General features: G+C 45.9%; 2 protein-coding genes across 2 annotated transcripts; both read right to left on the bottom strand.

The window, feature by feature from the left end:
* Positions 1 to 2,943: 2,943 nt before the first annotated feature.
* CORT (cortistatin) lies at positions 2,944 to 6,746 on the bottom strand. Its single transcript, XM_065896766.1, is given in 5 exon segments — positions 2,944 to 3,162; positions 4,188 to 4,266; positions 4,268 to 4,356; positions 4,358 to 4,382; positions 6,742 to 6,746. Coding segments are annotated over 5 exon segments (417 nt in total).
* Positions 6,747 to 9,713: 2,967 nt separating this feature from the next.
* Positions 9,714 to 20,472, bottom strand: CENPS (centromere protein S). The gene is made up of 5 exons (XM_065888156.1): positions 20,385 to 20,472; positions 17,355 to 17,478; positions 16,537 to 16,570; positions 11,798 to 11,864; positions 9,714 to 10,143 (listed from the first exon to the last, which is right to left on the bottom strand). Exons 1-5 carry the CDS (start codon positions 20,436 to 20,438, stop codon positions 10,003 to 10,005), a joined length of 420 nt encoding a protein of 139 aa, XP_065744228.1. The 5' UTR covers positions 20,439 to 20,472; the 3' UTR covers positions 9,714 to 10,002.
* Positions 20,473 to 27,953: the final 7,481 nt, after the last annotated feature.

Here is a 27,953-nt window from a genome sequence, read left to right as displayed (position 1 = left end):
TTTATTAGGGTTATAAGAAGCTAGAAATAGTGGGTTGCCCAGCTGTGCTTTGCCTCTTCCTTCCTAGTCTAGAAACAGAAAACTTCTTTTTCAGAGCTAAATGACATTTCCTCTTCTGATTTGTTCAAAATCGAATCCCTATCTCTATCGAAGAAGCTGCTGTTATTAAGATGTGGGTTATCCCTTCGGCAGGCGCTGTCAATTCAAGGTATTTACGTATCTCCCGTGAGCTTACTGGTCTGACTTTCCACTGAGATGGTTTGCTGTCAGCACTGACATATGAATACTATGAAAGGATTTCTGTCGAACGCTTATGCCACATCAGTTCTTCCTTAGCAGTCAAGGATCTATTCTGGTGAAATACTGGAAATAAATGCAAGAGAATGAATTAGAAGCTGTCCAGGTCTTGATGTCCTAGATCTACACATTTGACTATATTGAACTACACAAAGGTAGACTTTAAGATGGTAGGAAATCACCCTAATTTACCCATTTTACCCTAATTTATTAATAATGAGCATTTTACTCTAGTCTAACATGTAGTTGATGCCAGTTAACATTTTATCAAGGCCACTGAACTAAGGTAGGCTTAAACTTGATGAATTTCCTGGCAGTGTCATTAGCGTAGCTTCATTTCCTTCAGATATTACTTAGTTAAAAGTTACAGGGCGGGCTTCCCTGGTGGTGCAGTGGTTGAGAGTCCGCCTGCCGATGCAGGGGACGCGGGTTCGTGCCCCGGTCTGCGAAGATCCCACATGCCACGGAGAGGCTGGGTCCGTGAGCCATGGCCGCTGGGCCTGCGCGTCCGGAGCCTGTGCTCCGCAACGGGAGAGGCCACAACAGTGAGAGGCCCGCGTACCGCAAAAAAAAAAAAAAAAGTTACAGGGCCATCCCTGGTGGTCCAGTGGTTAAGACTCCGTGCTTCCACTGCAGGGTCACAGGTTCGATCCCTAGTCAGGGAACTAAGATCCCGCATGCTACACGGTGCGGCCAAAAAAAAAAAAAAGTTACAATCTCCAGTCTTAAGAACTGTGTATGTATGACCCCAACTGAAACTGGAAAACAGTGAGCATGCTTTTCTTCTAGAAGAATCTTCAGTTCTGAAGGTTAGCTGGCCTTTCAGGCAGGCATCTTCCACCAGTGCACTGACCTGATTACTGGTCTCTGAAAGCTGCTGTGTTTGGAAATGTGGATGCTATTAAGGCACTTCCATCCCATTATACTTTACTCAGCTAGTAATTATGAATATAAGCTCAGCTCTGTGGAAAACAGAATGGAACGGTCAGCAGTCATACTCCGTGAGTCTGCTCCCCTTGTGTCCAGAGAAGAAAATATCACAATACCCTCCAGCCAGCCTTTGCCGGTTTTCCTGATAATAGCCCTGACCCTCAGAAACTTTCTGTAACTCCAGGTTTGAATCTCTAAGCTTCAAAGTTTAGCATCTGAAAAACCTCATGCTGGAAGTTTTCTTTAGAGTCTGTGATTCAAGAGCCATAAACAATATGTATAATCAAGGAAGGATTTCAGGGCTACAGGGGAGAACTGAAATTTGATTAGGGTTTGGAACTGAGCACTTGTTTGCTCCTGCCTTCATCTCAGGGGACCCAGATGCTGGTCCACATGGGGCTCGACAGTCGCTCTGCATTATATCACACAGAAAGGAATCTCCCCCGCGTTTACCCACCATTCACTCACTTCTGTGGGAAATTACTGAGGAAAGGGAAAATATAACAATTATACACATATCAATACATATGCATCGGTCTCCAAATGAAGTCCGGATCCTGTGACTCTGGAAGTCCTTGTATTAGCAGTGGAGGCAATTAGGCTACAGGCTGGGCAGCAGCACTGCTCACTATGCTTGATCTGAAATAAGCCTGAAGCTCTCCTCCATAAAAAGAATTGTAACAAATTAATATTAACTAGTTAAAATTAGTACAGGTTTTTTTTTTGTTTTTTTTTTTACGGTACGCGGGCCTCACTGCCGCGGCCTCTCCCACTGTGGAGCACAGGCTCCGGACGCACAAGCTCAGTGGCCATGGCTCACAGGCCTAGCTGCTCCGCGGCACTCAGGACCCTCCCGGACCGGGGCACGAACCCGTGTACCCTGCATCGGCAGGCGGATTCCCAACCACTGCGCCACCAGGGAAGCCCCAGTACAGGTACTTTTTAACAGCAGTTTCGAATGTAACTTTTATAAGCATGTCAACATGATGTTGTCTGCCTAATAGCGTGGCATTTGTTTTTAAATTAATTTTAGCTAAAACATGAGGAACAATCATTTTGTTCTTTGAGCACAATGTTGAAAATTGCTTTTAATATGAGGGGAAATATTGTTTAAATTAGACAGTTTTGGGGTTTTTTTTGTGGTACACGGGCCTCTCACCGCTGTGGCCTCTCGTGTTGTGGAGCACAGCCTCCAGACACGCAGGCTCAGCGGCCATGGCTCACGGGCCCAGCCGCTCCGCGGCATGTGGGATCTTCCTGGACCGAGGCATGAACCCGTGTCCCCTGCATCGGCAGGCGGACTCTCAACCACTGCGCCACCAGGGAAGCCCTAAATTAGAGAATTTATATCAAAATAAACTGTAATGTTATTCTGAACACTTAAATATGTAGCTTTTAGCTATTTTAAATCAAAGCAAGGAAGACAAGGACATAACCACCTCTAAGCACATAATGAAGGTGGAAGGAAAGCCCCATGGCTGCATTGACAATAACGGAAAAAACCACAAAAATCTTTATCAAAAATACTCTCTTTGGGTTCCAAATTACTCAAGACACTCAGTATTGGGTGTTTTTGGAGTTAAAATAAAAACTACTTTTCAAATTACACGAGAAAGAGAAGACAACTGCATAAAGAAGAAAGATCACGGCTGATGAATACATTTTTATTCAGATCCATCCTTACACTTCTTTGCATGAGTATTTATAGGTGGGGTTTTATTTGCAGGAGGAGAAGGTCTTCCAGTAGAAATTCTTGCAGGGCGTTTCATCTCGGCAAGTGGACTGTTGGAGGGGCAGGACTTCCTGCCGTTTAGACAACTCCCTGGCTTTCCCTCCTAAAAAGGACACTGCCCTGGCCTGGGAGGCCCACTCATACCACCACGCAAGGAAAGTCAACAGGCTGTTTTTCTTTATTTCTGCCACTTCCTGTATATGCTTTTAAAAAGAAGCAGAGGACAAAGGAAAGACAAATCAACCACCTGGTTCAGCCAGCATTAAGATACATAATTCCTTAAAAAAAAAAAAATGCTCCAGAACAATAAATCACATTTCTATTTAAAGGATAAGTTAAGAGAACACCTTAACGAAATTGCTCCAATTAGAGAAAAGAAGTTGAAATTTTTCAATCAAGGAAACTCTGCTTGTTTTGCTCCTAATCTTGGCTGAGGTTCTTAATTAGAAGAGGTCAAGAAATCTATCATTTTCCCTGACAAGTGACTGGCAGCTAAGAAGCCCCCCAAGGTGGATCAGGCTAATTTAGCTTGGTTTTCCCATCTCTGGTCTTCCTCCTGGCTGTCCACAAATTGCTTTTCGAGAGAGATCAGCTTGAGACATTATATTCTGGCTTTTCAAACTCCTTAGAAAGCTTCTAGGAGTAATCTGATGATGAATGACTTGTCTGGAACTCATCTGATAAGTTCAGAGAAAAATCCATTTTTAATGGTCAACTTTATGTACTCTTTCTTGGAACTTTTTCAAAATGGGAAAAAGAGAAAAGTAAGTCATGTCATGAAATTACAAATCCTCACAATGGAAAATGTAATGATGTCAATTAATCTGAGCCAGTGAGAACATGTGCTGTATATATAAATTAAGATTCTAGAAGTACGTGTGACTAATACCACAGTGGCAGCTCCATGATTGCACTGCAATAGACTGCTGTAATCACTAAATGTTTCAAAGACTAGCAGATGGAGACTGCTAGCTCGAAGAAGCTTCCCTTAGTTTCAGAGCTTTCTAACAAACTTCCTAACAACTGAAGGTAAACAAGAATCAATGGTCTATATGGACATCACGGCACAGGGCAGCTGAGGGGCACGCTGCAGAGTCCAGCCCTGCAGTCTGTCCTGTACACACACTCAGCTGTGGAGATGCTGGGGAATCCGTAGGGGCGGCCAAATGTGCCAAGGAAAGAGACAGCCCACAAGTGGGTCAGCACGCGGCCGAGTCAGACTACTCACCCCACTGTCGCGGCCAGCGAGGCCGCCCTCCAGGGGAAGGGCAGCGGCAGCAGGCAGAAGGGCGGCAGCGTCCTCAGGCTGACGGGCACTTCTCTCCAGCCCTGCGGCTGCTCATCCTGCTTGGCAGCCCCGAAATCAGTGTGTTGTGGACGTGGGTCTCTTCTTTGGAGACCAGGGGGTTATTTTAAGCTCAACCTGCAGTTTTGTTTTTGTATATATGCCTGTCTTAAAGCCTGTACCCCCTCTTCCTTCACACTCAAGCAGCAACGCATAAGCCTGAGCAATCAGTGCCCACAAAAGTGCTTTCAGATTGGATTTAACCCCTTCATTAAAGCCTCAGATCTCTTCCTGTGTTGAGAGTGGATTTGCTCCTACTTTAGAATGCAAAGTGCACTTGCCTCTGAAGAAGTTCTACCTCCTCCTAATTACGCCCAAGCAAGCAGGAAGCCATGAGAACAAAACCAAGTGATTTAACATAATACAAAATTAGCCTTGGATAAGGAGCTTAAAACCTGCCATTTTGTCCACGTAAAAGTATGACTGAATCTGCTTGGGCAGAAGAAACAAGGCGACGGTGAGGGCTCAGGGAGCCGCTCAGCACCCACTGGTCTCCAAACCGCAGGCAAGGGCGACCCGAGTGATGGTTTCCCAGTACCGCCTCCCCGGCCAGCAGGCCACTGTCCTCTGGCCCAGGCCTTCCCAAACTGTGACGTGGACCCAAATCACCTTATTAAGATTGAAATGCATATTCTGATGTCGTGGGTACAAGGAGGAGCCGAGATCCCACAATTCAAATGAGCTGACACTAGAGTAACCAGTGCTTTTCATCTGCTGCTGGCCACTCACTAGTGGCTTGTAAACTAGCACTTTTTTTTTTTTTTTTTGCGGTACACGGGCCTCTCACTGTTGTGGCCTCTCCCGCTGCAGAGCACAGGCTCCGGACGCGCAGGCTCAGCGGCCATGGCTCACGGGCCCAGCCGCTCCGCGGCATGTGGGATCTTCCCGCACCGGGGCACGAACCCACGTCCCCTGCATCGGCAGGCGGACTCTCAACCACTGCGCCACCAGGGAAGCCCCTAGCACTTTTTTTGAATGAAATAATAATTAGAGGGCATCATGTTAAGGATAAATACTGCTGTGTGTGCGTGTGTGTGTGTGTGTGTGTGCGTGCGTGCGTGTGTGTGTGAAGCGTAAAACGTACTTCTTGCTGAACGCCCTGCACTTGACCAGCTCCTGGGGCTTCCTCTCCTCCTGAAGACAGCTCCACTGCTAAGAACTCCAGAACGTGAAGCCCTCTGTGCCGTGCCACCTCCTGGCTCCTCCGGATGGGTCCCAGGTTCAGAGTCACACAAACAAATGTGCAGACCCTCTTCACCTAACTGAGACAGCTAGGAAAATCCGAAACACCTACCACTAACCTACTAAGGTGACCAATGTCAAAGGCAAGGTTCTAAATGGAAGAAAGCAACCAAAGAACTGACAGCGCTTTCCAGAAGTGAACACTGAAGCTTGCGGTTTTCCAAGAGCCTGGTTCACACCCCTTCACAAGGGAAAGCTCAACCTTAAATTTCATCGCATCTCAGGCTTGTTGTTTAAGATTCTAGGTAAAATCGGCACGGCACGATGACCCACGGATCATACGCTGCATATCGTCTAGTCTCTTTTTTGGTACCACAATAAATTTTTTGCCTAACTCCCACAAATGGCGTTAAAAATGTTTAGATATTCTTGCAGATGAGAAGGTCATGGCAGCTCAGCCAGCTCTTATAGCCTTAGTACATTTCCCAGATTTTATTCAGTGGCCTCATTAAACACTGAGCGCCTGGCACGTGCCACCTAGAGGTACAGGGGAGCCACATCCTCCACCCCGACAGAGTTGTTACAGCCCCGCGAAGGGGCAGGATACACACTCTGCAAATGAGAGAAAAGTAAATTTGGGGTGCAAAGAGGGTTATGTGCTGCGGGTTGGAGAAGGCTTCATGTGATCTTATTACTGGCCGTTTTCAAGGCGATGGCAACGTATCGTAGTACTTCAAGGTGACGGCTCTAGACTAAAATCCTGGTTTTGCCGCTGAATTAACTTTTCTAGGGCCTCGGGTTCCTCATCTATAAAATGGGGATAAAAACGGTACCTACTGCCTACCTCACAGAACTCTGTGAGGACCAAATAAGATCATGATAAGCACCTAACGCAAGTAGAAAGCACAGAAGGCCCTCACGACAGGAACTGTTACTAAGAAGATACCCTAAGGCCTTAGTCCTTCCTGCCCCACAGTATAAAGAAGAGCTCCCTGCCACAAAACGTTGGAAATCCCTGGTTAGAGCCATGAAACTCAAGCAAAGGCTCCTCCTCACCACACAGCACACCTCAGACTCGGGAACAAGTACTCGGGGGCGCCTGCCTGCCGTGTGTGCACAGCACTACACAAGGCACCCACCACCATCTGCCACCCCAAAGCCTGCCCACAGGGAGCCGTCGGTCTAATGTTTTATGCAAGAACGTGTGCTTCTGAAAAGAAGTACCATGGGAGCCGTGACTAAAGGAACACAGTACCGCATGATTTCGAAAAAGGGAGATTGTTTATTCTAAAAGGCAGAAGTAGGACCTAGATAGAAGATGGAAGACTCTTCTTCATATACAGAAGAAACTTGCAACAGTCAGTGTCCAATAACAGAAAGGGCGCTCTCTCCCTGAGGAATTCAGCAGAGCCCCGGGAACCACAGTCAGCAGTGCTGCAGAAGGGGTTCCTACTTGCTGGGGAGATTGGACTACATGACCTCTAAGGGTTCTTTACAGATTCTGCAATTCAGTAAAGGTAGTAATCAGGCCCTGATTACGCTTTCCCAGACACCTAGGTTTCAAGGTATCAGCTGTGTATGAGCCAGCGTAGACCTACCCCAGCGCATTGCAGCTGCTGCTGTGTGTAGAAGGGGATGCTCTGAAACTTCCCTGGATCGTTAATTGAGTAATAAAAAATTAACACAGGATCTTTTATTTCAATTTTTTTTTGAGGAATTGGTTAACAAGGAAGACAACAAACATTATAAATGTAAATTGCCCCAACTATGCTACCAGGCCACGTTTATGTCAAAGACATCTGCTGCTTTACATGGTCAATCATCTGGCTACGTGGTTAATAAATCTAGTTAAAGTTCAGATGAGCTTCCAGGACTCTGAGGAAGCAAGCCTGTGAGAGAGAGCCCTCTACCACTCCCTTCTGCCACTGTCAGCAAAGGTGGAACTGGAAAGGACGGCTGACATCACATGGACATTCTGGAGTCACCTAAACCCTGATCAGAACGTGCGGTGGGCAAGAGGCAGCTCCTGAGAACTCAGGGAGTAGACTCAGCCATTCCATACAAAGTCTGGCCACCCCTGTGTTATAATCCCCGAAAAATGTGTTGTACTACCACTTGTCTAAAATATGAACAGGTCATACATAAATGTGCCAAATAAACCAAAAGATTACGTGAACATCAAGTCAACTTTCTCATCTGGCTAGAAAACTTCATGTCAAAATACCCATGCCAGCCAGGAGGGGCCCTCTACAACCCTCTAATCAGGGACAGGACACCCAGGGTGTACACGGGTTCATCATTTCGAGTCATGTGTATTCTGAGTTTCTGGAGCTACAGAAATCTATAGAAACAAGATGCATTATAATGGTTCTACCAATTTCCTTTTATTGTCGCATATAACATTGCTGCGAGAGGTATTAACTCTGTTTCACTGATAAGAACACAATGTTTCAGCAAGTCATAGAGTGGGAGGGAGGGAGGCGCAAGAGGGAATAGATATGGGAACATATGTATAACTGATTCACTTTGTTATAAAGCAGAAACTAACACACCATTGTAAAGCAATTATACTCCAATAAAGATGTTAAAAATAAATAAATAAACAAAACAAAATCAGCCATTCACAGAAAAAAAAAAGAAAGTCATACAGCTATTAGAGTTATGAAATCAGGATGCAAGTCTAGATTTGTCAACCTTTGGAAAGTCCACAGTATCTAGTCTCAAAACTCTCCGTGATGAGGCGTTTAAAGACAGCTTACCTGAAAATGAAATTGCTAACGTACAGATCTTTGGCTGGAATGTACTGTAAAGACAGAAGCCTTCATGATTCACATTTCTTTCACTAATGTGACACAAAGGTGTTACAATTATTATCTGAGATCAAATGATTTGTTATTTGAAGAACCTGAAACCGTGAAGTTTGAATTCAACGCTTTACTATGACCATAGCTCAGCATCTCCTTTTGAGAGGTAGACTCTGGGGTATCTTTTGCTGATCATATCTGGGCATGGATGGTATAAATTCTATCCAGCTGCACGCACCTTTTCTCTCTCACCCACTCTATAGAGTCATCACTCCAAACGTGACTACCATCTCCAATGGTCAGTAGATCCTGGGTGGTTGGTTAACGTCTTCAAGCTTCAGCTTGCTCATCAGTAAAATGGGAATAAACAAAAAAACCCTGAAAAAGTTGTGAAGAAGAACTATATGGAACACCCAGGGCAGCAGCTGGCGCACAGAAAGGGCTCTGTAAGTGCCAGGCCCTTTGCTTTACTCCTGCCGCCCCAACAGGGAAAAGGCATGCCCTGGACCCCTAATAAACCCCAAGGAGAAGACAGCAGACCTGGGATTCCTGGAAGCATCATCTCTCACAAACTAAAACAGAGAACACACAACTGAAGTGTTTTGGAGGAGTAGTCAGGTTTTCCTCTCAAGCAAAACTTCTGCCCAGTATAATTACAAAATAGCCAGACAAAAGTCACATAAACTGTGTTTCTGGAGAAAATCACCTTTAAAAAGTAAAAAGGACAAAAGGACCATTTCCAAACACGCACCCTTTTACCTTGTGATCACAAGTGACGCGGGTTTAAAAAACAATACTGGGGGAAAAAAAAAACAAAAACAATACCGAGAGGCTTCCCTGGTGGCACAGTGGTTAAGAATCTGCCTGCCAATGCAGGGGACACGGGTTCGAGCCCTGGTCCGGGAAGATCCCACATGCCACGGAGCAACTAAGCCCATGCGCCACAACTACTGAGTCTGCGAGCCACAACTACCAAGCCCACGTGCCACAACTACTGAAGCCCACAAGCCATAACTACTGAGCCACCACACCTAGAGCCCGTGCCCTGCAACAAGAGAAGCCCGCGCACCACAACGAAGAGTAGCCCCGGCTCGCCACAACTAGAGAAAGCCTGCGCACAGCAACGAAGATCCAATGCAGCCGAAAATTAATTAATTTTGAAAACAATATTGGTAATCAAAAGAACTAAATAGGGAGTTCCCTGGTGGTCCAGTGGTTAGAACTCGGCACTTTCACTGCCATGGCCTGGGTTCAATCCCTGGTCAGGGAACTGAGATCCTGCATGCCACGCAGTGCAACCAAAAAAAAAAAAGGACTAAATAAATATAGCTTTATTCATCTTTCAGGGACTGTCAGCCTAAAAAATTATATAAAAGAATGAAAAAATAACTGATTTTTGCTTGAAAAAGTCAACGATATGTAGTTGCTAACAAAATTTTATTAACTGCAATAGATACAATTTCCAATATATACCATTCAAACACACTTTTTTCATGTGCTTCAGTAAGACATGGGAGTATTTTGCTTAAGAGTTTCCAGTTCTCTTTTAAACCACCTTTTGCAGTCAGTGACTTGGAGAATACAGTACAAAAAGCCCCCAAGCCTTTTTTTTTTTTGGTAATCTCCACTTAATCCTTTCAAAACCCTTTGTTGGCAATACATGTTTTTAGTGGCTCTACCTGAAGGCTGCTTTTTCCCAATGGCGACAGACTTTAATTCTCACTTTCCACTACACCAGCCTCTGCTGGCTCCACTGAATTTTTGTTTTCATCCTCTAACTTCTTTTTCTTCTTTGCTTTTCGTTCCAGGTTAAACTGAGCGATGTCTTCATTTTTCTCTGTGATGTATTTTAGCTATAAAAAATGTTTTTAATTACATTTTTATCTGGTTGTAAAGCCATTTATAAGCCTAAGGGAAGAAAAAAATCTACACCGTTTCCCAACCACTCCCACCCTGGGTTACATTCCTTAGAGTTAAAACACAGCTTCAAATTTTTTCTGGAAGAAGGAATCAACTTCAGAAGTCAACTCCCTGCTACATATCCTATCAAACAGGTAGGAGTTCCTTGAAAAATCAAAAGAATTAAAACTTGTAGCTTACAGAAGGCATGCCAATCACAAATATACTCTACAAAGCACACATATAGTCAACATGCCCCTAAATTTATCCAACTAAAATTATTGAGCAACTACTGTGTACCAGATACTAGAGATACAAGGGAAATATAAGACAAGGTCCCTGTCCTCAGGGAAGATTTAGTCTAACGCACAAATTTAGCTGAAACTCTTCAGTAATAAGTTTCTGTCAGATAAAAAGATTAAGAATCCAAAATAAAAACAACATTCTGAAGTAGACAAATATGCACCCAATTAATAGTCTAAGATGACTTGCATTGACGATTCCTTGGCAAAAGGTGGAAATTGCTCACTGAAGCTGACCAAGTAAGAGTTATGACAGAGGATTTATGAGGAGAGAAAAATGTCTTTTCCACTGATACACGGCACCACAGGCGCCTGAGCTGTTTTACTTAGGGACCATATCATCCTTAACCCTGACTTAAACTTTGGACAAATAATATTAGAAGAGCAGAGATAGAAAACAGCCCAGTGGAAACAGCACTAGATTCAGGGTTCAAAGGTTAAGGTTCAGCTGTCAACCAGAAAACTTCCTATTTAACTTTGGGAAGTTACTTAACTCCAGTAGCCTAGCCTGTAAAATGGGGCTATCTAGTCATGTTATTGAAAACCCTCAGAAGGTAGTTGTGAGCTTTAAATAATATATGTAAAATATTATCAATAAAAGTCCTGTGTAAACTGCCAAGTGCTACACAAGTTCATTCATTCAGCAACTACTCGTGAGCACCTACTGTGGGCCAGGCCCTATTGTAGGCACGGCAGATGGAGCAGAGAAGAAGGGGACAAAAATCCCTGCCCTCGTGGAGCTCACATTCTGGGGAGGAACGTGAAGTATTTTAACTGCTAGGATCAGACCTCACAGGTGTCCTGGATCTGCCATCGGCCACAGCTACTAGCCTGGGATCACAGCATCACCTGTAAAATGAGGGCTTGGTCAAGATGACGTCTAGACTTCTTTGAAAAGACAGACAATGTGCTCAATTTCCTGCACATCCCAGATGTACAGATACTCTTTCCATACCTGGCCCAACAGAACTGTGGGCACCATAACGAAACTATCCCCATACACTCTGGCCTGCGACCTGTCTCTGACATCATGCTCCAAATGAAACATGGGACCAAAGTTTTGAGACATTACAAAAAAGGCAAATTATGAATCCAGAGAGCACTGATTAGAAAATTTCAAATTGGCTTAGTAAGATCCATCATAATGAAAGAAAGCCTATAAATTACGGGCAGGTCTGAATGGTTCAAGCATCTCTCGTTTTTAATGCAAGGTGCCCTGGGGAATCACTTCATGGCTGCAAGTGATTAATTGGGAATAATGTATTCTGATGGGAAAGGGGAGTGAGGAAAGAAATTCATCTCTCACCAGTGAATTACTCCTCCTGGCTAAAAGCTTCACATCTTCAGTGTTAATGGTGCTTCTTTTCGCATGTCTGTAGAAAGGGCAGAAACAATTCACCAAAATGTTTGGTATTATTTAAAGTTTTGATGAAACACAAAAGTTCATGGCCAGACTTCACACCAGCAAGGATCTCTAAGTAGCCCATCTTTTCAGATTAAGGTCATTAAGCAACAGTGACACAAAAATGAGTGAAGTGACGAGCCAAGATACCAACTAAATAAAGAGACTGAGAGAAAGCAGAAGCCCATCTGTCCACCTCCACCTGAGGGCCAGCGTGCTTGGAGAATACGAGCAGGGAAAGGAGTGAGGGGCGTTAAACCCTTCCCGAATGGCCTGCTTGGTCACAATGGACACAGAGACCACCATACAAAAAGCAAGAAGGTCAGTGAAGCACCTTCAGTGAAAAGAGAATGACACAGAGCTCACGATACCAAGATCGTCTCTGCTTAAGCAGACGCTAAACAGAAGAACAGAGACTTTCCATGAAGCATGGCTTCACTTACACCAAGGTCCTAAAGCTCTTCTCCAAAGGCTACAATACAGGAAAAAGCTTGTGCAGGTGTCTCCTAATATCCCATTTCCCAACTAGGAAATAACGCATTCCCCCGACAATAGCCCAGTTAGAACAAAGAACATCCTTTCAACTGGAGTCTGTTTCTTGCTCACAACATGGACTCAAGTTCTTGTTCCAGTCCTCCTCTGTCTGCTTTAAAAGGTAATTTGAGATAATAAGCTCTATTCAATAATTTATTACTCTAAATTACACCCTTTCTTGCCATTTCTAACTTCCTCCAAAAATAAGTAGGAACTTCATAAGTAGGAATAAGGAGGAATCTTTGTATCCTTAATAACTATCCAAGTGGCCAGCACATAGTAAGTCCTCACTGTTGAGTTAAAGATAAAATCCCAGAAATTATACTCCATAATTTGGCCATTAGTCTTTCACATCCTGCCAAGTGTGAAAATATCACATGCCATCTCATCATGATTGACAGTACCTGCCTGTCCTAATACCCATGTCAGAAGATAACTTCTAACTAGCCACCTGCAAGGACCAGAACAAAGGGGGAAAAAAGTCAGACAGAAGGTGACAGAGGACTTCCCTGGTGGCACAGTGGTTAAGAATCCACCTGCCAAAACAGGGGACACGAGTTCGAGCCCTGGTCCGGGAAGATCCCACATGCCGCAGAGCAACTAAGCCCACACGCCACAACTGCTGAGCCTGTGCTCTAGAGCCCATGCGCCTAGAGCCTGTGCTCTGCAACGAGAAGCCACCACAATGGAAGCTGGCTCGCCGCAACTAGGAAAAGGCTTCACGCAGCAACGAAGACCCAAGGCAGCCAAAAATAAATAAATAAAATAAACAAAAATTTTTAAAAAAGGTGCTAAAATAGCAGCCACAAAGTATGAAGCCAATCCACAGGTTCCCTGGGTGCAGGACATTAGGTGCCATGGACACACCGTGGCCTTCATCTCTATCACACGATCAGGCTGCTCTGGCGGTACTACCGCCTTGGTAAAGTGCTATACAAGGAGCAGGTAACAGGAAGCAGCACACTGAACTATTCACACAGTAAGATTAGCTCATCTGTTCACGAGAAGCATTTAGGAAACAGCAGAGTCGATCGTCTCTACCACTCAGCTTGTCATCTGGTTTCTCTGCACCATATTCTTTATTATTTTTTAAAAATATTTATTTATTTACTTACTTGGCTGTGCCGGGTCTTAGTTGCGGCACACGGGATCTTCATTGCAGCACGCCAACTCATAGTTGCAGCGTGCCAACTCTTAGTTGTGGCATGTGGAATCCAGTTCCCCGACCAGGGATCAAACCTGGGCCCCCTGCATTGGGAGCGTGGAGCCCTGGCCACTGGACCACCAGAGAAGTCCCCTCTGCACCATGTTTTAATGTTACCACTTTCCCAGATGGAGGAGTAGGTATATCCTATGCCAGCCACTGCACATCAGAGATTCTCCTAAATCAAACCTCTGGCTCCAGAAAATTACTCTAGGGAACGTAACAAAGGGATTTTCATATAACACTTTTAGCAACACAGGTTTCAAAGATTATTCCCAAAATGTCCCTAGAATTTATTTACTGTAGAATATCGATCTTCTTCAAAATGTTTCATCTTTAACATGTTAACAATATTAAGTGACTAGAGATTTCAAAGCTAAATAAGGGAAATTCACAACTTAAATTGGGAGATGATCTTCCAAAGTTTGCAGATGACTTGAGTTTATAGTATTTACAATTTAAATGCATTTTATTTCATAGAAACAATGTTACAAACACTGGTTAGGTTCCCAGCCTGCAAAGACTATTTAATATATAGTCAACCTGAAACAGTATGTATTTCAGACTTCTCAAACTGGGGTAATCATATAGTAGTTCTAAGGGCAGGGACTATGTGACAGGGAAAACTCAAAACCACAGGATAAAGTTGACCTTCTGGGAGCATCAATGTTATTCAGTGATAAACTTTAAAACAGGATTTTTTTTTTTTTTTCAGGATTTTTTATATGAGAGCAAACTGGACTATTTTGAAAACGAATGTAAAATTAAGACAACGGATGAGTCTTCCAAGAAAATCTGTGCCTGTGTTCGCTCAGCGTCCTTGGGAGGACGTCTGAGGAGCCCTGGTGTACCCATGTGAGCACCGCAGAAGAGGCGGCATCTCCTAGTAAAGCCTCACTCAGAGAACATAGGCTGACAGCCTTTACACAGACTCCTTTACTCAAAAGATGACGTCCTTCCTTGTGGAGCTGACAGTCTAAGTGATACCCACACACCACTCTGCCCCAGTGCCCAGCAAAAGGAAATGGACTTAACGTAACTATAAAAAACACAGGGACTCCCCTGGTGGCACAGTGGTGAAGACTCCGCGCCCCCAATGCTCGGGGCCCGGGTTTGATCCCTGGTCAGGAAACTAGATCCCACATGTGTGCCGCAACTAAGAATTCACATGCCACAACTAAGGAGCACACGTGCCACCACTAAAGAGCCCATGAGCCACAACTTAGGAGCATGCCTGCCGCAACTAAGACACGGCACAACCAAATAAATAAAATAAAATAAAAAGACAATCATGGGAATGTAATGTACAGCACGATGACTATTAAAAAAAAACCTATAAAAAACACAGAGTACCTGAAAGCTTAATGTGTTACAATGCTAAATAGTTCTAATTTTATTTCTTTTTAAATTTTTTAAAATCTCTGTAGGTTTTTTTTTTTTGGCTGTGCCGGGTCTTAGTTGTGGCACGCTGGATCTTCGTTGCCATGTGCAGGATCTTTTAGTTGCGGCATGTGGGATCTAGTTCCCTGAGCAGGGATCGAACCTAGGCCCCCTGCATTGGGAGAGCGGCGTCTTAACCACTGGACCACCAGGGAAGTCCCCTAATTTCATTTTTACTCCTAGTATTTAGAAGTATTTAAAGTTTTTCATTGTCTTTTCCCACAACTAACACAGAAGTAGCAAGTAGACTCACACCTGAGGGCTTGCTACAGGCATTTAGTGGGTAGAGGCCGGGGTGCCACTAAACACACCAAAATGCACAGGACAGCCACCACCAGAACAAGGAATTATCCAGTCCAAAATGTCAATAGTGCTGAGGTGATCTGTACTGATAAACTCTATGTTCAAATCAAATAACCACTGTCTACTTATTTACATTTTTGCGTCTTCCTCTGTAGTACAAAGCGCTCATATTTTAAAAAAAAAGAAGAAAAGAAATGGCAAGTAAAGGTAGTAAGTGTATCTCACAGGAGACTGAGAGTGGGGGTGGGCACGAGGCACAGGTAAGGGGCAACCACCTGAATTAACAATGATAAGCCATATAAGCTATCAGTATCCCATACATTATCCTTATCCCTTCTGGCTAAGTTGAAGATGCTAAGCGGTTTTTAGGGACTCATACACAGGAATAGGAAAGATTTAGAGCCTGCCCTCTGAGAACCTACTGCTTTAATTCATTCAGAATATTCATCGGAGAAAAAAAAGAGCTAACAGGAGCAAGGTGAAAAGTATGGGGTGTGGGAGAGGCTGGCACCAAATCAGAAGTGGGAGCAAATTAGAAAGCTTTGGCCCTTTCAGGCCTTCCTCATTCAAATTGCTTCATGAAAGCAATTCGTTGCAATTGTTTTCAATTACCTGCAGTACTAATTGAAGAGAGGAGCATAAATCACCTGTAAAAGCTAACACTTTACCAGCTGAAAGTAAGTCACACACTTTTCAAGGAGCGTGTGTCTCAGTTGTAACAAGCTCAGCAAATGCAGGGCTGACGGGCCTTGGGGCTGTATTATCCCGACACCTGCAAGCTTCCCCACGGGGCACGAAGCAGCCCAGCCCGGGCGCCCAGCCTCACGCCCCAGCACTACACCACCTGCAGAAATGGCCTTAAAAGCACACACACTGTGCACAGAGTCCTGGAGACATGATTCATACCTTTTTAACCTGGAACTGAATAACTCTGGTTCCGTTAACAAAAAATACTTGGAAAGCTTCAAAAAATGCCAAATCAAGTCTGAATGGACAGTGATTAAAGCAGATCTTACATTCTTACAGAATCATGATTGGAGATTGAGCATCCACAAAACACAGGGAAAAAAAAAGCTAAAACTCTCCTGAAATTCACCACCAGATGGGGCGTATCAATAGCATGTAAACAAACAAAGATCCCACAATCAAGCTCTCTACCCACCTTGCAAACATTTCAAGGTCTTTGGCAAAATTTTCTGAAAGAGAAAAAGAGATGTGCTTTAGCTACCCTATAGCAATTTTTTTTCAGCAGTGCTGCATGGCATGTGGGATCTTAGTTCCCCGACCAGGAATCAAACCCGTGCCCCCTGCTTTGGAAGCACAGAATCTTAACCACTGGCCCACCAGGGAAATCCACCCCCCATCTCAATCTTATTTCAGAGGGAGAAAAGTGAAATCTCAATGTCTACAGTAAGTACAGTGACTAATACAACAAATCCTTTTAAAGGTGAGAGGAGGCCCTTCAGGCAGGTCCATCACTGGATTCATTATGACCTCCTTGCCTCCCTGGCCCCCTCCACCCTTCATTACAAGCCTTTGGTAATTGTGGCTACACCTTTCCTTCCTAGAAGCTATCCCTAACTTTAAATTTTGCTACGAGTTAGGGCTTAGGAGGACATTAATCTCCTCTGAAGTCAAGCATATACCAAGGCTTCAAGTTCAACTGTCAAACTGTGGGTGATATAAAAAAGTTACAAAGCAATGAAATTTATGTCTAATGTTCCCGGCAGTTTAAAGCACAATAAAATAAAGGTGCTGATACCCCCGTGTTAGGGTAATAGAAAGAAAAAAAAATAGTTCTTTCCATAAGCTATCTGAATCTTACGGCCAATAAAAGAAACGTTTCGCGAACGGTGTCCAATGATAATGTTCTCTGTCTGCTGGTAAGACATGCCACGGCACCCCAGCCCCGCACATTTCTCCCAGGCAAATCAACCTCTGGGCTTTCTATACGTCTACAGGAAGACCGTGGCTGCATACCGCACTGTTGAAAAGTCATCTCCGAAATCGCTGCAATGGTTTGTTTGCTGAACTGCATCTCTTTGTCCGACGCAACTTCCTCACAAAGACAGCCAACAGTGTAGTGAACCGCTGCCTTTAGCCTCTGAAGCAAAATCAAAACACTTCGTGGGTAAGACTGCAAATAAGAGCTTTCCACATCTTAAAAAATTAAGATCAAGGAGAGGGTCTGCTCACCCTAATTCCTTCAGCACTTTCCATAATGGCTGAGTGAGTTTTCAACTGTACTAAAAAATTAATGGGGCCCTCTGGAGTGTGACTTGTAGAAACATTACTTTAATGTTAATGGTTAATGGTTATGATTTAGGTCAAGTAAAGGTAAGGAATTAGGATGGCAATTCAGCAGGGAATGAAGGCAGACTGGTACTTGGGAGGCATCTATGTGACTTTACTGTTATTCCACATTTATGTGCCCAAGTGCCTACTGCGTGAAGGCGTGTGCTAGGTGTCTGGGCAACACAAAGAAAAAAGACAGGGATTTCTGCCCCCATATGGGGGTTAATCAAGCAAATGCAAAAGGATCCCATCCCTGTGCTTCAAGTCCTTGCCAACCCCTGTCCTGCATGAGGCAGGACGAATGATCAGGACAACACAGGGAAAGGCTCATGAGGCGACATCGGACCCTCCTCTGATTTGCTGGTTTGCTAGCCCACCTCAACAGGACCCTCACTGCTCCTCAGCAACCCTTTCAGGTACTGGAAAACATACCTCTACCCATGCGGAGGAGTAAAGAAGCCAAACAAGCTAAGCCAAGGTCTCCGTCTCATGTGAATAAACTTGCTGAGCCCTGTGTGGGCTCCACCTGTGCTAGAAACAGAGCTGAAGTGGACATGGTGACAGCTGAACCCAAGACAGTATCAACTCTACCAGCAAGTGTTCATGGTAGAAGCAAGATGAGGAGGAACTGCAAAAACACAAGTCCAGGACCCCAGAGTAGAGGCCAGGCAGATAAGCAAGGGACCTACGTTCCTTAGTTTCAGATGTCACAAGAGTAGGTAAGTAGAGGGCATTGGTGGGAGGAGACAAAGAGACCACCACCCTGGGAGGGATAAAAACCCTCCAAGGGATCTTTTGTAGGTATGTGTAGAGGTGAGGTTAGGGGCGGGGGAACAGGACAGGGATCCTTCCGACTGCTCCAGAAGTTTTCTCTGCCGGCCCCTCCCCCCCACCTCCTGGAACGGGCTAAGTGCCTTCTTCAATGCTGAACACTGAGAGGCTAAATCTCTAGACTCTAAACTCCTCGAGGGCAGGACCCTTCAAGTGTTGTTCACAGCTGTCCACCTAGTGGCAAGAACAGCTGGCTGAGTGAATGGCTGGACCCCCCCCCCCCCATAGAGAACAAGGTTCAAATTTCTCAGTCCATCTTTGCAGCCTCACTCACTTACTCAGTAAGCGCTGTCTATTGAGAGGCACGCTCTGTACTAGGGGCTGAGAACACAAAACTGAAAAGGACAGTCCCTGCTCTCAAAGAGATTATCTCCCACCACACCTGTGCCATGAATGGACTCCTGGAAACCACCAATGTCATGAAACACAAAGAAGGTGGAGAACCCTTCCAGGGAAGACCGGAGCCAGGACCACTTGATGCAAGGCATGATCCCTGACTGGATCCTGGGTGAAGAAAAAGACCACTAAAGAACATCTTTGGGGGCTTCCCTGGTGGCGCAGTGGTTAAAAATCCACCCGCCAATGCAGGAGACACGGGTTCGAGTCCTGGTCCAGGAAGATCCCACCTGCCCCTGTGCCACAACTACTGAAGCCCGCGCACCTAGAGCCCGTGCTCCGCAACAAGAGAAGCCACTGCAGTGAGAAGCCCACAAACTGCAACAAAGAGTAGCCCCCGCTCGCCGCAACTAGAGAAAGCCCGCACGCAGCAACGAAGACCCAATGCAGCCAAAAATAAATAAATAAAAAGGAAAAAAAGAACATCTTTTGGACAACTGGCAGAAATTGAATATGGACTGACATTAGATCATAGTATTTTATCAATATCAAACTTCCTGAGTGTGATCAGAGATTATGTCACAGAACGCCCTTGTTCTTGGGAGAAGCATGCTGAAGTATTAAAATTTAAAGGTGAAGTGTCAAGTGTATTTAATTCTCAAATAATTCCGAAAAAAGGAGCAAGGGAGCAAATACAGCAAAACGTTAACCGGTGAATCGAGGTGAGGGGCATATGGGTGATGAATACATTATTTTTGCACATTATTCTTGCAACTTTTTCTTGAAGGCTTAAACTTCAAAATAAAGGGAGTGGGTAAACAGCGTCTGAACCTTAGAAGCTCATTCCCGTGTCTCTTCGGTTAATCCTCTCTGAGGTTGCCACCCTGGTTCTTGGTTTTCACCTCTTTACAACACTGTTCTCACGACTCTGCCACGCGGTATTTATTCCGGTGCTGACTAAAGGACTGGATACTCATAACTATCCCGAGAACTGGTTATTACCCGATTTTCCATCTAGGAAAACTGAGTTTGGGCAGAGTCAACACAACCCTCCGGGCGGAGTCGAGATTCGAACCCATATCCGATGGGCTCGGGAGCCGGATGGCCTGGGGGTTTGCACCAGGGTCTGAGGCTTGTCTCCTCGCGGGCAGGACGGAGAGCGCACGGGTTACGGGAGCCAACATTTTCGAGCTTGTGCCGCGTGCCAGGCGCCTCACAACGACCCTGTCCGAGGAGACTGAGGCTGCCCCAAAGCCAGAGGGGCCCTCCGCGGAGCACCGTAGGAACTTCCACTGACTCTCCTTTCTTGCGCCGCCGCCCGCACGCTCCAATCCGCGATACCATGGAAACCGCCTCCCAGCACCCCCCGCGGCAGCCGAACCGGCCTAAGCGCGGGCGCCAGGCGGCCGGAGCCGGCCCGCGCAGGCCCGAGCTCGCCCTCCGACCCCGGCACGAAGGCGAGGGCGGGCGGAGGCAGGGCCTTTTTCTCCCCTGCACAATCTAGACGCCGTCCTTCCCCAGCCCAGCCAAGACTGCATTCTCCGGTACCTGTTGGTAAGAGAATCGCTGCTGCTCCTCGGCCCCCTCCTCCTCCTCCATCATCACCGCGGGCGGATCCTGCCAGGCGCGCGATGACAGAAAGTGGCGGTGGCCGGGAAGGCCCAGTCGGATTTTCCCGCCGCGGCGCCGGGCGACGGACCGCGCGGGCGGCCAAAGCGCGAAGCTGCCGCCTGCCTCGCTCTCGGCCCCTAGCGGTGGCTCTGGGAAGGGCGCCTCGCAGCCTATCTGCTCCCGCCCCGCCCAAGCCGAGCTCCCCGGGGACCCCAGAGCCAGCTCTGCGCGGAGCACAGTGGGCAGCACCGGCTCCCGGGGTGGGGGTGGGGGGGCGGGGGGGGGCGGGGAGGGAGGGAGAGAGAGAGAAAAAAAAGGGACAACTGTACACAACTCTGTATTGTAAGTTACATGCGGCTGTAACCTTGGTGTGCCTTGCAAAATCCAGTGTGGGTTTTTCTAATTCTGTAGTGTCACAAAGTCAGACCACGGATAAATGTTTGATTTCTATCCCCTTAAGCGAATAAGTTGCTCACCCCATTGCCATTGCCAAAGGAATATAGCTATGACCCGAATGTTGGCTTATTTTCTTTTACATGAAGAGTTAAGTGAAATAGGGGACTTCCCTGGGGGTCCAGTGGTTAAGACTCCACGCTTCCACTGCAGGGGCGCAGGCTCCATCCCTGGCCAGGGAACTAACAAGATCCTGCATACTGTGCTGCGCGGCCAAAAAATTTAAAAAAAAAAAAGTAAAGTGAAACCCAACGTTGGATCTTCATTGCTTCCAAACTTTCTTCAGTTACTTTCCTCCTCTGGAGCTTCACTCACACGTTGATGACATGAGTAAGGAACTTCTCTGCTGAGTCGAATAATAGTGTCAAGTACTGGAAGAGTTATTTCCTCAACTTGTGCTATTCATGAGGTAAAGGCTGCAGACACCATACACATTCAAGTTTAATCTGCATTATTAACATATTCCCCACTCACTTCCTTAACAGTCAACAAGGAATTAATTTGTAGATCTGTAGATTTCCTTGGTGTAAATACTCCCACCATGGCCGATTTCAAGCCACCAATATGAGGAAACTGAACTCAGCATTTGTTACCAAACCAGGTTTGTGTGCCCCCCGCCCTCCTCCGGAGCAGCAGGCCAAACACGGAGACACAAGTTGGCAGCAGAGAGTTTGTTGACGAGGTCCTCATGGAAGGAGACAAGAGAACAAATCTCAGGCCCGCGTACCAGAAGGCCAGAGGCTTGAGTTATTTATGGGATAAAGAAGCAGGGTGGTCTTAGGTGTGGGGAAAGGTGAGGCCGTCAGTGTTCTGCGCAGGCGCAGTTTTAGGGTCGGTGGTCCGAACTAGTTTTAGCTGGTCTGAACTGGGCAGGAGCCAACTCCAAAGTTCACAAAAACAAGCCCCCTGTTACTATAGTGACCCATACGTCAGAAGCGTTATCTATAAGGGAAGTTTAGAAGTCTGGTGATACATTACCTAGGCTATGTGAAGCTTGGAGGGGATGCAGTTAGAGAATGGAAAAACAAACAAATAAGCAGGCTTCATCAGTAAAGGAGGCTGCAAGCAGAGGGGTTTCTAACAGCCGGTTCCCTTATCTGCTGTTCAGTAGGACACACTCAAGGATTTCTGATAACCCTGTGGGGCACGGTCTCACACAGAGAAGAGATGCTGCACACCCACCAGTCAGACACAATAGGTGGAAATAACGTCAAGAACGTAGATGATAGAAAAATGTGCAATGGACGCACAGGCCCAGCGGCCATGGCTCATGGGCCCAGCCGGGGCACGAACCTGTGTCCCCTGCATCGGCAGGCGGACTCTCAACCACTGCGCCACCAGGGAAGCCCCACTACCTTTGTTTTTAATACAATTTATTTAAGCCCAAATTTATGGAACTTAATTCTTAATAATGGCTGTGTTTGTTTCTGGTTTTCAGTAGTCCTGAAAATTGAGAAATCAACTCTCACTGTAGGAACTGGCTCTAGCACACTGTTGGCCTGGCACATAGTAAACACTTACTGAATCAAAGTTGAAAGAATGCATTGTAAAAAAAACAAACAGAATGTACTGTGTTGGAATCAGTTGTGAGATGCAGACCTGAGTGCCCAGCTCGCTGAGCTCCAGTGAGAGCCCCAGAGCCGGGTGCACGGTGGGTGTTCACTGAATGTTTGTTGAGCATCTGACTCTCAGCATCTCCGTGAGTCCTGACAAAGTAGAGGCCCCCCGATTTTTTAAAAGAAATTTGACTTAGATATATGTACAGGTATCCCCTGCTTTTGAAAGTTTGCACTAAGCCACTGCACTTTTATGAAGTTCTACATTCGTATGGCAACGGCTTTTTTCTCGTAAAAATTAAAATTCTCTTTGGATTTCTTTCAGTTAGCAAAAGCAGGTACTAACGCAGGGCTTTCATAAAAGCAGAGTGGTGGAACGTGAACTTTCAGGAAGGGGGAAACCTGTGTATTTTCTAAAGCCTTATCGCAGTCATCAAGAGGAAAATCGTATTTTTGGACCTCCTCACACTTCTTTCACAGTTTAGTGCTGTGTTTATTTTTAACTCACGTTGAGAGCCCCTAGAGGCCTTATCACATGCCAGTCTTTTCCTCTATTCCAGCACCTTCTCCCTGCATGTTAAAATCATCTGGCTTTCCTGATGAATGAAACTACCAAAGAAAAGAAGGATGCTCAGAGTTTATTTGTGCTTAATTGGAAGAATATACAGGCACCCTCCCTCTTACTACCTCTCTGGTGGAAGTCAGGGATAAAGGAGAGAGAGACTGCAGGCGAAGAATCACACAGGAGTGCCTTTTGACTCCTGACCCCGCAGCTACCCCACATCTCAGCTGACGCCGAACTGCTGGGGGCTGAGGAGGCAGAGGTTCAACATGCAAAGTTATTAGGGAGTGGTTCATTGCACAATCTAAGGTTTTTATTCTTCAGAATGATTTATGAAGGGTTCTTGGAAACACTGAACTCTAAGGCATTTAAATGCCAATTTATAGAATGAGGCCCTCTAGGACGTTCCGTGAAAGAAAACAACTTGCAGACTAGTATATACAGAACAATTTTATTTTTGGTTTTTTTTTTTAAAGAAAAGAGCATATGCATCTATATGGGGATGTGGGATATTTGAAAGGAATAGAAAAAGAGCTGCGAGGATACATGACAAATACAGTTAAATTCTGAGCAATGGGTTGAAGAGAAGGCAGATAAAGGCACTCAAATTTTTCACTTTATATATTTCTGTATTCTGCATTTATTTTTTGGCTATGCTGGTCTTCATTGCTGCACGCGGGCTTTCTCTAGTTGCGGTGTGTGGGGCCTACTCTTCGTCGCAGTGCATGGGCTTCTGTTGCAGAGCATGGGCTATGGGCGTGCGCGGGCTTCAGTAGTTGTGGCACACGGGCTTCAGTAGTTGTGGCTCGCAGGTTTTAGAGCGCAGGCTCAGCAGTTGTGGCACACGGGCTTAGTTGCTCCGCGGCATGTGTTATCTTCCCGGACCAGGGCTCGAACCCGTGTCTCCTGCATTGGCAGGCGGGTTCTTAACCACTGCGCCACCAGGGAAGCCCTGTATTCTGCATTTTTAAACGAACTCCAGCCCTCAGACCAGGCCTTGGGTTCAGAGCCCAGCCCCTCTCACAAGCTTGGTGACCCTGAGCAAGTCAGAGCCCCTCCAAGACTCAGTTCCCTCATTTATAAAGTGGGGAATCATAGGACCAGCCTCGCAGAGCAGTTGTGAGGTTTAAATTGCCTCACATAAGTGTTCAAGAAGCAGTAACAATTATTTCCCAGGCAGCGCCTGTGCTTTTTACCTTGCAAGGTATCTCACTTCAAAGCAGCTGCTTCCCAGGCTGAAAGAGCATTATTCCAGTGACACGTGCAGAATACCCTAACCCTTTAGGATCTGAATAGAGAGGTCCAGGGCTGAGGTATTACGTTACAGAAAATGGACGTACACTGACCTTCTGAACAACACGGGTTTGAAGTGCACGGGTCCACTTGCACAAGGGTTTTTCTCAGTACTAAATGCTATACAGCACTACACGATCCGCGGTGGGTCGAATCTTTGTGTGCCAAACCACACACTTGGAGGGCCCACTATAAATTATACGCAGATTTTCAACTGCAGGAGGGGGAAAGTGGGGATCAGCACCCCTACCCACCCACCTCTTTTTCAAGGGTCAACTGTGATTGGTTGGGACTATTTTCACAGGATGAAGAGCTGGCATGTAAACTGGCCACTAGGCGTCAGCATTGTGCCGAGAAGGCCCTCTTGCTCCTTGGTTAACACTGAGCGCTGACTTGCTCCTGGCTGTGCCCTAGGTGCCCTGCCCTCGGAGGTGGGTGCTGTTACCCCCATTTTACATATGAGGGAAGAGTATCCCAGAGGTGAAAGGACTTTGTCAGAGGTTGAACTGCTAGGAGGTGGTAGAGCCCAGATTTGATTATGAGCAGCCTGGCTTCTGAGTCCACAGTCTTATCCTCTTCTCTCGTCCCACTGCCCTCACCATAAATAAGGCAAGGACACTGCAGGTTTCCTGAGCCCCTTCCAGCTGCATTAAATAGGGTACCATAAATGTTTAATCATTTATTTTCCCTAAATTTGCATTGTAAAATGCTGATTCAGAACTCCATCTCCATCGGCTGTTATATGTATTCTAGGAGCTCATGAGGTCAAGACTTTCAAATTCTCTCACCACTAAACAAATGGTTCCCAGCACGGTGCTTGGCGCATAGTAGGTGTACAGTACATCTGCCAATGAGTAATGCATCGTACACATTGAGTAGTAAGATAGTCTGATGATTAAGTGCATGGATTCTGGCACCAGATTGCTGGGGCTCAATTTTCAATTCTGCAGGAGCTATGTGATCTTGGACAAGTTACTTCACATCCTTGGGCTTCATCTGTAAATTGGGGATAATGGTAGTACCTACTTCAGAGGCTGTTGTATTAAATGAGTAAACTTAAAATAGTGCCTGGGGGCTTCCCTGGTGGCACAGTGGTTGAGAGTCCGCCTGCCGATGCAGGGGACACGGGTTCGTGCCCCGGTCCGGGAAGATCCCACATGCCGCGGAGCGGCTGGGCCCGTGAGCCATGGCCGCTGAGCCTGCACGTCCGGAGCCTGTGCTCCGCAACGGGAGAGGCCACAACAGTGAGAAGCCCGCGTACCGCAAAAACAACAACAACAAAAAACAGTGCCTGGGAGCTTCTCTGGTGGCACAGTGGTTAAGAATCCGCCTGCCAATGTAGGGGACACGGGTTTGATCCCTGGTCCAGGAAGATCCCATGTGCCACGGAGCAGCTAAACCTGTGCACCGCACTACGGAGCCCACGCGTCTAGAGCCCGTGCCACCACACAGAGAAGCCCGCGCACTGCAACGAAGCGTAGCCCCTGCTTGCTGCAACTAGAGAAAAGCCCGCGTGCAGCAAGCAACAAAGACCCAACGCGGCCAAAAAAGAAAAAAATAAAATAAATTAAAAAAAAAAAGTGCCTGGCACACACTCTGTTAGCTATTATTATATTCTTATATATTCCATAAATACTGTATGAGGCCCTCAGGAAAACCCCCAAATAGGGCCAGAGTTCCCAACTTCCCCATGTAACAAATTGTCCTTTTCTAGGGAAGCATACGTGGCAGATTATATTTGGGAGGAAAAAAAAAAATCTCCTGACCCACATGCTCTTCTAGAATTTTGCCACTCTGCCATCAAGAGGTAAAGCCTCATACTCCTTCCCTTGAATTTAGAGAGCTTATGACTCCCCTGTAACTGATATAATGTGGCGGAAATAATGCCGTGTCACATCCATGGCTAGGTCTTAAAAGGCAATGTGGTATCCATTTTGTTAGCTGGAACACTCCCCTTTGAAGCCCTGGGCCACCAAATAAGAAGTTTGCCTAGGCTAAGGCCACGTGGTGAGGCCGCCGTGCACCTTTCCAGCTGGTAGCCCTAGCTGAGGTCCCAGCCAGCATCAAGCGCCCAATGAATGAAGGAGACAGACACCTCCAAGTGATCCCAGCCATGGACTCACCCCCAACTTTCAAGTCTTAGCTGAGGCTCCAAGACATTGTGGAACAGAGACAAGCTGTCGCTCCTGTACCAACTTCCTGACCCTCAGAATTAGGAGAATGATGGTGAGAAAAATGGTGGTTATATCACACCACTGAGTTTGCGGTGGTTTGTTACTGGAACAGCATATCTATTACTAAACAGCGAACATGTCTGTGCTAACATACATACTAAACATAGTATATACATCCTGATGGTCTCTCTACCCCTCCTAAAAAGATGGCTCCACATCTGCCTCAAAGAAATGTAACACCTGTAAACCCCCTGCCTAAAGCCTCTGCTGAGAGGTCCTGTCTGCTCCCTTGCCTGATCCATATGTCTTAACTCCACTGTGTCTCAAATGGAAGCAGAAAGAAAGCAGAAAGATAATAGGCCCACAGTCTCTGCCAAGGGAGGCCCTTTGCTGGAATGGCCACCAGACTGTCCCTGTGGCAGTTAGGCTGGACAGGACCTGGCTGGGGGCAGAACCCGTCCGTGGCCACCTCTATCCACTTTCAGAATTGTTTGACCACCTCCCCTTCAGCAGGAAGTAGGTAATAGTCAACCTTAAATAGTATTCACTGTGTGGCAGACATTAATTTTTCAAATAAGTCACGGGATGTAAAGTTCCAAAGGCATGAAATCGTATATATAGTAAAAAAAAACTCCGTCAAGGACCTAGGCAAAGGACGGTTATATTCTTTTAGCGATAAAGGAGCTTCCGTTTATTTTGCCCTGACTGTGCCAATAATGGCCTCACCTGGTTGCTCGTTAGAAATACAGAATGTGGGGCCCCACCCCAGACCGGCTGACTCAGAATCTGCCTTTTTTTCCCAAGATCCACCTCCTGGCAGGGTGGTGGTGAAGGGGTTATGGTGGTAGTGTATTCAGTTAAGATCTGTCTGTCGTTACTTGAGCACACAGAGGAGCCCTGCCAGGAACTTTTTGAGGGCCGGTTTCCAAAGTGAATTCACCAGTGAGTGCTGAGAAGTAACATTTGGTTTCTAACTCTCAGAAATGCCACTGCTTCAGGGACAGGCACACCTGAAGTGGTAATAATAATAATTACCACTTAGTAGGTGCTTATTATTTGTCAAGTGTCGGTCTGTTTATACTAGGTGAATCTTCAAAATAACCTTAAGGAGGCAGGTACGATGATTATCCCCATTTTACAAATGAGAAGACTGAGGCCAGATAGATTAAATAATTTGTCCAAAGTCAAAAGTCTGTAGACCCACCCCTTGACTACCTCTCCTCACCCTTCCCTCCAGAGTTAATCATTACCTAACTTTGCTGTTCCTGGTACTATTATTGAGGTCTTTTCTTTTTTTTTTTAAAGAAAACAAAGAGGAAAATATTTAAGAAGGCTAAATAAAGGAAGGAAATAAACTAATTCAAATGTAATGAAACCGGGTGCACATCGTTCTACCAATGAGGATATGGCTCAGTGTGGATAAGGTGAGAATATTTAAGAATCTGGAGAAGCATAAATATGATTTTTC

The sequence above is a fragment of the Phocoena phocoena genome, chromosome 1, assembly GCF_963924675.1.
Source record: "Phocoena phocoena chromosome 1, mPhoPho1.1, whole genome shotgun sequence".
NCBI lineage: Eukaryota > Metazoa > Chordata > Mammalia > Artiodactyla > Phocoenidae > Phocoena > Phocoena phocoena.
This window is presented reverse-complemented; position numbering and strand designations above follow the sequence as displayed.

Coding starts and splice junctions, on each gene's coding strand:
- CENPS (XM_065888156.1), bottom strand. CDS start 20,438: ATGATGGAGGAGGAGGAGGGGGCCGAGGAGCAGCAGCGATTCTCTTAC. Junction 17,479..20,384: donor AGCGATTCTCTTACCAACAG/GTACCGGAGAAT, acceptor ATTTTGCTTCAG/AGGCTAAAGGCAGCGGTTCA. Junction 11,865..16,536: donor GACCTTGAAATGTTTGCAAG/GTGGGTAGAGAG, acceptor CCCTTTCTACAG/ACATGCGAAAAGAAGCACCA.